The sequence below is a fragment of the Leptidea sinapis genome, chromosome 43 (assembly GCF_905404315.1).
Source record: "Leptidea sinapis chromosome 43, ilLepSina1.1, whole genome shotgun sequence".
Classification (NCBI taxonomy): domain Eukaryota; kingdom Metazoa; phylum Arthropoda; class Insecta; order Lepidoptera; family Pieridae; genus Leptidea; species Leptidea sinapis.
In genome coordinates this window covers 2019384-2031962 of record NC_066307.1, presented here as the reverse complement: position 1 = coordinate 2031962, position 12579 = coordinate 2019384, and the positions used below count along the sequence as shown (strand labels likewise).

Genomic DNA, 12579 nt, shown 5'->3' with positions numbered 1-12579 from the left:
CAATATTAGTTACTAAAAGATATTACAAGGGAAGTTATTAAAAGCTACTAAAACAAAACTTAAACTACTACGTACTAACAAACAGAAACATATTTAACAGTACTTATCTATAAATATTATATCAATTATTGATAGATAAAATTTTATTCTAGAGAAGACAATCTTGCCGTTTGTATTACGTGCCGTGTTAAGAAGATCGCACCAAAAATATTCTCAGACAATGAATACGTGTCTCTTCTGTGCTCAAACTAGAAGTAGATGATTGGCGGAAAATCCATGTCACTCATCTATTAACGAAACTGGTACTCATTTGTGACGGAAAAATCAATATTCTCATTATATGAAATAAGAAAATTAATGACTAGTGCGCCCCAATAAGTTTCTGCGTCAATTTAATGATAAACAACAACATAAATTGGATATGGCGTTAAAATTTAACAAGTGTTCATTAGTCAACGGAATATAACAATGAGTGTAATCCAAGCCTCACCACAATAATAATCAATTGATTTATTAATTACAACCTGATACGGAAACGTGTTCACCTAATTCCATTTCTGTGTTTGATAAACCTGTCAGTTAAGTTGCATTATACCTAGTCTTGCCATATTATATACAGAAACAAAGAAAAAAAATCTATTGCAAATTTAAAATTTCTTACTTTTACAGTGTGTTAGTTTAATACATAAATATTAAACAATTTAAAATATAAAAAGCTTTTTTTAAGTTGGCTCCATTGGCTGCAATACAGTCCTTTAAACACTGAGTTCAGTATTCAATAGAAGCACGCATAGGTTTTTTTTACAGACAATCGTATGGATTGTTTTAGCGACTCCAAATTATCATGGCGTTTAAAGCAAGCCATACTATCTAAAACTAACAATAAATCATAATCCAGCGGATTAAGATCGGGAAAAGATAGATGACGGCCAGTCTTCAGCTCCGATGAAGTCCGAAACGTTCATTTCCAACCAAGACTGCGCAGACCGGGCTTTATGACCATTCTTGGTTATGAACATGCTGTTGTTAAGGTGCTTCACTATCTTCTCAAGAATGGTATTTTGATACCCTTGTGCCGATGTTGTATGGCTCAGTCACTCGTTCATAGCTAATACCCCACCAAACCATCTAATAGTATAATTTCGGGCGCGAATATTTATTATTATTAGTTTTATTATCTATAGTGTTGAAAAATTACTGTAGCAAATTATTAGCAAGATATGAAATTGAATTAGGCCTTAAAGGATGCGCATTAAATCCAAAAATTTTCATGTTCTGAATACAAGTCAGCCGTGCGATCAATGCTGCACTGGTGGCCTATTTTTTGTTTTTTACTTCGAACGGAGCTTCGTTTGTGAAATCACAGGCGCACCCCGACATACACAGCATGCATTTGTTCTGGTATTTGGTTCGTTAGATGAGTCGTATTTTTTTTTTTATTTATAATTGGCCAATACAGAACAAATACATACATTTTTATGAAATAAGTACCATTCATTTGTTAAACATTGTATTTATACTTCGGGATGAAATATTGAGTTGTTAATTTAATGGTTATGAAAATTTTTCTTGCTCATTACAAGTGATAAAGTTAACTGCAATCTATTAAGTACTGAGGCCAATATATTATGTTGCCGTGAAGCAAATAATCAAACTATTTTTTATAAAATAGGAGGAGGCAAACAAAAATAATTTAAACGGACTTGGCTTGTCTTAATGTCGAAGTAATTCCATCACCGCAGTATAAGGTTAACGGTGTTTTTTTTAATGAAAATAAGGGACGAGACAAGCACGACGTTCAGCTGATGGTAATTGATGCGCCCTGCCCATTACAGTGCGCTCAGGATTCATGGAAAACCTCAAAAATTCTGAGTGGCACAACCATTGCGTTCGTCACCTTGAGACATAAGACGTTAAGTCTAATTTGCCCAGTAATTTCACTAGCTACGGCGCCCTTCAGACCGAATATATATATATATATATTTATATATAATATTCAATGTTCATGGACGATGCGGGACAAGAACCCCCACCTCTCCGATTACATCCGAGCGCTCTTACCAACTGAGCCAACCGTCCGAGTTACGCATCGTAAAACATCATAGGAAAGACCGCAAGGTAGAAGCGATTATTTCATTAAGGCTAATTTTGGTATATCAAATACAACAATATTTTTGTTTTTTATTCATGAAGGAAAAATATTAAAAATTGATATAATTTTGTGTAAATTACTCTGGCAAGATTTGATCTGACTGATGGCGACTTCACTAGCCTACTCACTCGTGCCGAATAAACCCGAAAGAGCGTTAATACAGCCAAGCGTGAATGCCACATCGTCCATCTATTTTGGTACAAAAAAATTGTGTATTTAGTCCCAGAAGTGAGCGATATCACTTAAAAATAACAAACTGTATAGATGTGAAAGTGCAAAAATTTTCTTAAATGCAATTATTGGGGTTAATCAGGTTACCGACTGTAAAGTAGATCCTGTAGATGGAACCAAAACCTGAGAGGTAAACAAGATATGTCAAGATTTACGAATCATGCGTGACTCGGCTAAGCTGGTAAGAGCGCTGGGACGTAGCCCGAGAGGCGCGGTTACGATTTCCGCATCATCCATAAATTTTGGTACAAAAAAATTAGTACATAAGCAATTTGGTTAGCGCTCCTGCAGAAGATGGCACTTCAAAAATAATGTCTGCCTTTAACTAATCTAGGAACGAGATGATAATTTATTCAAAAAATCTAAAAGAAGCCTCCATAATACTCATTTACTACGTTGGAAAATTATTACGTTAAAAATATTCACTAAACTATTGATACGAAGGCCATATTTAAATTTGTAAGATTGTTTAAGAAATTCAAAAGCTCTTTCATTAACTTTTCATTATATTTATTTTTTTCATTTATTCCACTTATAACACCCCTGACCTATTTCAGAAAGTGATAACTTATAACTAATTCCAATAGGCTTTTGAAAATAGACCATAGTTTAAGGGTAAATGTATAAACTTTGATAATAAACTAGCTGACCCGACAGACGTTGTTCTGTTCATAATAAAAAAAATACGGGTGGAATTTCGTAAAATCCGTAGTCCGTTCTTAGCTAACCTCTACTCAGCGAAAGGAATATTCCTACCAAATTTCAAGTCTCTACGGCTTTTGGTTCCAGCGATATCGTGATGAGTGACGATATACGTGGAAATATCTTATATATAATAATAATAATAATAAATTTATTTATTTCAGGCAGCATTGCCCATATATTGTTCGTATTAACTTATTATAGGATTGATAATATTACAAGGATTTATTTTTAGATTTAAGGATAATATTCCATTTTCTATTAATAAAATTATGTACATTATTTAAGACTCTTAATATATTATTTTTATTAATACTATCCTTAATTGAAAAAATTTTTTCCTCAGAATAGCATAAAAATCATCTACTCTGTATAAGGCAAACATATGAGATGCACTACAAAAACATGGTAAGAACTCCCTAAAATCATTATTATATTGCACTCTAAAAGTATATATATAGATTATTTAAAGAGCGCGTAATAAGAATAGAATATAATAGAATAGAAATATAATTATTTAGAAAATGGAGTGACAATAACATAACATATTGTGACAACACTTTTTAAACTTTGTCATGAAGCTACATCAGTTTGTAAAGGGGCTTTGAAATGAGGAGAAGAACTGATAAGAAACTCCCAGCCTACCTTTTAAATCATAGAACAACCTAGCCTCCTTAATATAATATTATACAATTTTAGGTGGCCTGAGCAGAACCAGGCAAGAACCATGCATCATTATCCTCTATATAATCTAATTTAAGCCTTCTTTGTGAAAGAAGCTTTAATATATTTGTTGAATTTATGCTCAGTGAGTCCAAGAATTGAATTATTGTAATTACTCTCAGAAACCCATTGGCTTTCAAAGCAATGGTACCCATTAACATGCCGTCAGAAATAATAATAATCGAACAATTGAATTTTGACGTGACTTTTAAAAATATTTAAAAAACATATTTAATTTAAGCCTTAAAAGTCTACAACAATAAAAACAGGGTCTAATCGTTAAGGGTGACCATATGATTATTTCGAAACTACCACAGTTTAAAAAAAACTGTATATTGAATTCGAAAGTATTTTACCTAAATATAAACTATCACTATCCATGACTTTTATATTAAACACTTCCATACATTTAGTATGAGATTATTATAACGTATAGGTGATGTAAGAAAACATATTCAATGACTGTATATATTACCTTGGGGTTCGGTAACTCGCCGCTTTGTAGACTAGCCATGTAGCATCTCAGTCGGAACTGTTCACAGTGAAGCCGCTCAAGATTCTCCTCCCATTGTAACATCTGCACGGCCAGCTGAGCTCTGGTTTCCGGGTCAGATACCACCGACTGCTGAAGATCCGCCATGTGTCTCAGCTTGTGATCCTGCACACAAAGCTCTTGTTATACGAAATAGTAACACACGCTTGACTTAATACTAATAATACACGTTGCAATACAATTTTGCTACACTAAAGTTTGCAATGCGGCGGCTATTTTAAATATAAAGCTGAAGAGCTTTGAGAGTTGACTTCTTTAACTATATATTGCGTCATAGTTTTAAATGTATGTTGAGAAAGTTGCCGTGACCGCTATATAAAATAGAATTTCGCCTAGAAACGTACACAATATATATACAAAGTAGTACGTTATCATTTCCTGACTATATTTTATGTTTGTTACCGTGTCTCTATTTATTCCTTAAGTCCTATGCGTGTAGAGCTAAATTAAAAAAATGTATATATCAACTGTTGCCTCTCAATATATTGTTGATAATGTAATGAGCAGATTAACGAATTTTTGAGAAACTGTGATAATTATAATGTCAACACCACAGAACAGTTTAAAGGGATGTCATTTACCTATTCTGGGTCAACACCAGGTACAAATATAAACTTGTTATGCCTACTTTTATAAAAATATTAAAAATCAAAAAAATTGCTACACTTTTATACATAATCTGAGTAACGCAACGATATTTTACAGTACAAACAACAATAAGACGATATATTTGAATGGCTCATCAAACTTAGCCCCCCAAAAAAAATTTTTTTTCTATTTTTGAATTTTCAATATCGTATATCGTTAGTTCGTAGTTTGTTCTTAATTGTTCGCTATAAATAATTGTTTGTTCTTTTGTTGTTTATTTAAAAACAATTAATTAAAAATGGGGGGAACCGCCTACTATTTGGTTCTGGCACTCGCCGGCCGCTGCCGCGGCAGGCTACGCTCGGCTCGTGCGTTGTTTTAACTGTTCTAACATAACCTAACCTAACCAATTTTAATGAATTCCAAATTTAAAAAAAAAATCGAGAACAAACAAATGTTTATAGAGAACAATCAAATACAAATGGCGAACTAACGATGTAATAAAAAAAAATAATAAAAAAAATCTGGGGGGCTAACTTTCTAGAGCTTATTTAAATGTTACCAATCAGTGTTGCCAATTACGAAACTATTTACTTGGTTTAATCGATTTTGAACCATATAATAATAATATATCTATTTGTTACAATATGATATGGTATCATTGTTGTCATCACACAGGTTTTAACAGGGTTATATGAATAACTTTTTGTTCTATAATGATTTGTTTTTCTTTGTTATTGCTATTTAACCGAGGACACCTACGATTTTTCTTATCCAAAAGACCACGGCTTAAATATGGATCTTGCTCCCGTTTCTCACGATAGCATCAGCACGGAAATTACAATTAATCAAATGTTTTTATAAATATAAAAAGGATAATGATTGAGTGTTAAATTATCATTGTTTTTCATTTTTATTGATTAATTCTAATCCATATTTTTGCTGCTACGAAATAACAGGTATGAATTCTCTATGATATGCCTTTTGATGGGCATATATTTTCAGAACATTTACAATTGTAATTTATATTTTTGTACACCATCAGAAAGTAAAAATTTCAACGAATAGAAAGCACATAAACTTTTTGAAAAAAGCTGATATTTTGACGGGTGAATTTTGGATTGAAAATAAGGGTTCCTTTCCGATATTTGAGTCAAAATAAGGTGAAAAAATAAATATTTCATTTCAAATAAATGACAGTGTCTTTGGGGCATAAAAAGGTAACTTTTTACAATATTTCGTGAAAAAGTTTTTTTTTTGTAAAAGAATAAATTAAAAACCAGATACTTGGTGTTTTGAATTTTTCACATAAACTTTGAGGTTATGTGAACAAAGTGTGAAAACAAAAGTTGTAGATCTTTTTATTGCCTACAACTTTGCCATTTAACTTTTTGCCATAGGACTTGTAGTTTTGCCGGAAATCGAGATAAATCGTTCTTTACCCTAAAACCCCCCCTTTTCCACTTCCCGACCTCAGAGAGATATATATATATAAATATATATATGCCATACGCCTATGCATATGCCATATTCTAGAAAATAGCGATGAAACACGTGATTTTGTATAATTTTGCTTTAATACACGACAAAATGTCAAGAGAAATAGGCTGACAAAAGGAAGCATCATTGAAATATATACATTTCATTTAATCAACAGAGAATTTGACATGAAGAAACGTGCCAACGTCAAGCAAGTACCCTATAAAACTGATCGATGACATAAAAAAAGCGGCTGGATTGATAATATCTCTCCGATAAGAATTATATAAGTTGAGATAGTGGCCGCATTTACTACAATTTTCGCTTCATTACCCAAGACTAACCATTAATAAAATGTTGCGGGTTTGAGATGTTCTGTTAAAAGGTTACTAAGGGTGAACCATAAATCGTAAGATGTATTTACGCGAATGTGCGAAAAGTATTACTTACGATGGGCCTTTCTATATTAAACTTCCCGTCTTTCATGAAGAAGATCAAATATATCACAATCATATGGTATTTCATACTACGTTTATTACCTAGCAGTATTTTCATATTTTCGAAATATAGCCTTTATTATTATGTACCGTGCCAATAGCATGAAATGTTGTCTATTTTTATAAGCTTTAAATAAGTTTGACCTTATAATTGTCTGATTTACATGAAAGTTAAATAAAGGAACGACTACAATACTATCATTTCATAACTTACACCTTATGGCTTGGTGACATAGCCAGGACCATCTAAATAATAAAAAATATCTACACACACGAAGTCTTTTTAATAACGAGCCGAACGAAAAAGCAATACATATTTCTTAATATACAGAGTTTATTGAATTGAGAAGCAAAGGTTTTAATATATAAATAATAGATGTCAGTTACGTTTTAATTTCCCTCGTGTGCTTAATGACTTTTTAAATCTGTTTTACATTAACTTTTGGTTACTTAATTAACTCCTTCTTCTATATTTTTACCGAGCGAAGTAAAACATGTCGTTTTTTCAACAAGAATTTTTATATATATTTTAAATAACTTTAATTTAAACAATGAAGCAGAGTTTTCTTTGACAGGATCATCCAGCCACCACAATCTAATACTACTACTGTATTGTATATTATTATTGTGTAGTTCTAACATTTTTTTGGTGTGTGTGTGATATCACATATATAAAATACACCAGGACCTATGAATGAAATTATGAAACATAGATACTAAAGGAATCCTACGATCAATGACAACGTGACGCCCGGGTATGAGAAGCTGTATACGATCTAGTCGGCACCGTATATCTGTTTCATTGATACGTTCATAGCACGGTCATGATAAGATCCTGTTATTATTAATATTACAAAGTTTCGATGCTGTTCCAACGCGCGGGGCTTACAAAATTCTCAGATAGAGGAAGCAAAACATATTTGTCAGGATTTCGTAACAGCACAAGCGTGACGATGTAATATGAAGTAAATACTTTAAGATTTATTGATGGACTTTAGGTGTACTTATGTGCTTAGATGTACATTGCTCCCGGCGAGAGATTATGCGGTATCACATAAATATGTATAGTTTAAAGTTTCCCAAAGTTTACTAGGGCACAAGGTACGTTATGAATATTAATGGAGGCGTCTCGTCCTGAAGCGATAGCTACACATACAGTCCTAGATGTTAGAGCAACCTGCAGTCATGGTGCTCGAGGAGAATTATAATTTAAATAAATATAATTATTTTTAATATGTTCACACCGAATAGAGCTCAGTCACGCAAGTCTTATTATTAAACGTGAATCTAGTATATTAGAAATGACAACAAAAAGAATTCTAAAGGCATGAATTTAATTTCTAAATATCAGAAATGGCTCTAATGATTCTTATGCAATAGATTGCATAAGAATAATCATCTATCAGATTTTCATTCTAAAAAATCTGATCTATCATCGAAAACATTTTCCGAAGTGATGGTAAATCTAAAAAGAAAAGAAAACTATTGGCATTCATAAGTGTAACTTCCTTGCCCTAGGTGAATAAATAAATTATAATTTGATTTGATTTAGTTTGAAAACAATAGTAAGATCAATATTAATTTTAAACAACCACCATATTTTAACATCGTAGGGGAACCTGTTGTATCTTGGTACTATGTGTACCTACTTAGGCCATAAAGCTGCTTTAAAAAATTCCCGCGATGTTAAATTCTATTGTCTAATGTATTCTGTACGTCGTCACAACTGACTATTCAATTTGAAAATGGTCACTTACCGCCGGTGTTTGGTGTTATCGATGTTGAAAGTTTTTTTGGGAAAAAGTTAGTATTTACAACATGCTTTGAAGTTTGATAGTTTTAAACGTTTTATAATAGTCACTAAACTTTTATATGCCATGGGTTCTTTTCTTTAAATAGTATTAAAACAATCATAAAGTAACGAGATAAGTAAGCCCACATTATTTGAAATCCAACGTTTTGTTGAAGTTGGAGTAGTGTTGTATCTCGGTCACTGTCCATCAATTGTACCTAAGTCAGTGGCCAAGGTACAATTAGATGTTGTTCTTTAGTCAGGAGAATATTTTTTTAAATTATTTCACATTCATGTAATAATATTATATTGCTATTAAAATATAAAAGCTTTGTCTCATTTGAAAAAGAAACTATGAATGTCATTTTATGTTTGATCACAATTTATGTGTTATATTTTGTCAAATATGTTATTTAAGCGATTAAAACAGTTTAAGTTGAGGGTAGTTGTATTATTTTCCATAAATTACCCCCAATTTGTATACATTAACGATATTTGTTGGAGTTGTCGGGAAAAAATAATCCGCCTGGAAGCTTTTAACGAAAATACTGTCCTGAAAGGTGTCTTAAGTATCGGTAAGTAACCTTTGAGATATAACAAAATTATGTATGATGGAATTGTGTATCTTATATAGATCTGCAGAAAAGTCCGCGGTAGCATATCTCTATCTCTTAAGGATAACACACTATATCCATTTTAATAATTTTAAATCATATAATAAAACCATTCAGAAATACGTTTTCATTTAAAACTCATTAACTTTGATTATATATTACCGATAGTTTTAGAATACATTATTCCCGATAACGCAAATCAATTTTTTTTTCTATTTACAGAAAGCGTCTGTCAGGTCATTTGTATACCTAAATCAAATACTAAACATAAACTAAATAATTTAAGATGACGTCACATTTTTATGAAATTTTCTGAATGAGATGAGTTGGGCAATTTAATATATAATTGTGAGCTTTCCAACGGGGAAGAGTAAAGCCTAGACGTCATTAATCAAATTCAATTCAATCTTAAAAAAGGTCAGGTTAAGTACACTCTTCACCGACAAGCGTATATGAAGCAAGTGTAGTTATAAATGTCTTGTAAGGGTTCAGTGATGTGTTCAAAAATTGAGTTATGAATTAAATTTACTGCACAAAAATATAGAAAATAAACCCTCTTTGTCTTACCAAGCAAGATAAAACTTTGCACGTCTTTGACAAGATTGGCAATCATGGAATCAACGGAGTGTTTAGTAAAATATATAGGTGTGAAATGTGGCTGGTCATCATGTCCCTAGAGGTTTCTGTTGACCAATGCCTTCGTAATATTCTCAGATCATAATAGCACGACGGAATTTCCAACTATTACCTTTGAAAACGCTGTCATGAGATTGATTATACCGAGGAAAATCTAAGGAATTTAAAGCATGTACCGACGCGCTTTGTGCAGCCATAGGCAAACAAACCTATCGCTAAGCCTAACGGACTTTCACTGTCGAAGCGAAGACCTGAAGGGAAAGCAAGAGAGAAGAGTTACAGGAACTTAAATCAAGTAAGTCTTGAATAATCAATATATTTATATATTATACTCAATATAAGAGTTAGTAAGCTAATTTTGCTTAGCTAAGAATTATATTATTTTAAAAAACGGAAAAAGGATTATAAAATCACTCATTGAACGTCTTAATCTACCACTTATTTAAAATAAAAAAACTAAGAGAAAACCAAAGGTCTCATACGCTGTTCGATAAAATATAAGCAAGATATGATGTATAAAAAGATGTAAATCTATAGTTCAGGACACCATATTGTGTCTTTTTGTTAATATTTATATTAAAGCTATAATAAGTAAATCATATTAATAATGGATAATGCTAAAAGCTACTCATAAAGTCGGTTACTTTATAAATTGACTAACTGAAAACTACGCAATCAACGAGTTCTCAAACTATTCCTGACTCATACATTTTAAAATGTACTGCTTGCAGTTTCTTAAAATTTTAACTCTTATATTCCCGGTAACGCCAGGGTCAACAATTTTATTTTGATAATTGAAGCGAACCGCGGATGGATACCAAGTTTGCTGTACGAGTAAATAGTAAAATGTATTTTACATTTTGTACTCGCACTAGTTTTTCTTTTGAAAACCCTCGTATTTTTTTGAACTTCATGTAATTAATCACTTAATTAATGTACTGTGTACTTCACATGACTTAATTAATGTAATGTATTGTGTACTTAACACATGTAATTTCGAATTTTTCGACCACACCTATAAGAATATCCCTGAGCTTTTAAATGAATTAGTAAAGCATAACTATTTATGTAACTATAGAACTCTCCATATTAAAAACATAATTTGTACTTTATACTAGAAATATTTACCTTGCCATTAAATATTGTTTCCTTTGTAAAGGTTTTCCTTTTAAAGTGTTAACATTATTTTTTAAACTGAATTGTTTAACATTTATGTCTCAAAACAGCGTCAACAACACACATAATTAAAAACCTGATTTCTTCTTATATGGTACGCGTATGTATATTTTTTTATCCCAATGATCTTGATAAGGTCAAAATTTTATACACATTATTTCCTCCACGTTCCTTGATACTTATTTAAAATTCAATATAATGCGTCATTTTGTTGTGGCTGAAAACCACGACAAGTTTAATTAATATCATTTAGGAAGTACCTCGCGAAGAGCGCACGCACAGAACGCGAGAGGTCGCGGGTTCTAGTCCCGCATCGCTTATAAATTTTGTTTACAAATTGAGCTATTTTTAACCGACTGCAAAATTAGAGCAGCTTATCATTTCGGAAGTATTTTTATAAATCATAAACATAAATAGATTTTGAATAGAGTGTGAAGATTATTTTGTTAATGAGTATAGTATATCAAGCAATTGTCATAAATTTATGTAAGAAATACCGACTCTCATTGCGGAAAAATTGATATAACCCACTATTTTCGCCATTTACAATATATATATTCTCATTCATATCACTATTATATTGTCTCTCGTCTGTTATCTAGCCTGTCCCAGTTTCACAAACACACACAGAACAGACAGACGTGTGGCCCGCAATGAGTTGCGGTTGTGCCACAGTTGTGTGGCAAGTCTTGCAAATTGGCATGATTTCCTCGTACATAGCCGGCCGTATGTCATTACCGCATCATTCGCATAATAGAAATACCTTTGTCGCTTCATTTGCTAATATGTACTGATACATTTATGACACAACTGGCTTTAACCCGCGACTTCGCCCGCGTGGAATTGTAACAAATCTAATTCAATTAGGCAGCAAATTTTAATTTTTAGAATACTTTTCAAATAATACACATACAAACTGCTGCGGCTTACTATAAATTGCTTATTTTAATACATTTTTGTAAACAATTTTATTTTGTTTTTCCATCCTTTGCTTAAAACATAAAAGTTTTACGGGTTTTATACTCGTGAGCATGACATATAAAGTTTCCATGTGAAAAATATTTTTTTCTTAAAGTACTACTCCTGTAAGATACTTTTAAGCGTTCTATTTTTTACGTTCATCCCTTATTTCAACCCTACACAGGTCGAAATTTCAAAAACGCTAGAACAAATATTTATTAATTTCTTATCAAGTTCCTATATACAAAGTTTCATGGTGATAGTGACGAACTTCCATACAAACTTCGACCCTCCTATTTCAACCCCTCCAAACCTCTTATTCAAGATAAAAGGTAGCTTATGTCCTTTTCCAAGTTCTAGTCTATCTTTGTACAAAATTTCATCAAAATCGTTTCAGTGGTGATACAATGGCGTGATAGCGTAATAAACAAACTTACATTCTCATTTATAATATTAGTAGGGATTAAGATAATAAT

The 12579-nt window shown here is 31.9% G+C and overlaps 1 protein-coding gene across 2 annotated transcripts in view; it reads right to left on the bottom strand.

The window, feature by feature from the left end:
- LOC126977120 (protein still life, isoforms C/SIF type 2) overlaps nucleotides 1–12579 on the bottom strand; it is a 222852-nt gene that overhangs the window by 63625 nt on the left and 146648 nt on the right. For both annotated transcript variants that reach the window (XM_050825824.1, XM_050825825.1), the window contains one exon: nucleotides 4284–4466. In XM_050825824.1, the coding sequence (XP_050681781.1) occupies nucleotides 4284–4466 (183 nt within the window). The remainder of the gene's footprint in view (nucleotides 1–4283; nucleotides 4467–12579) is intronic.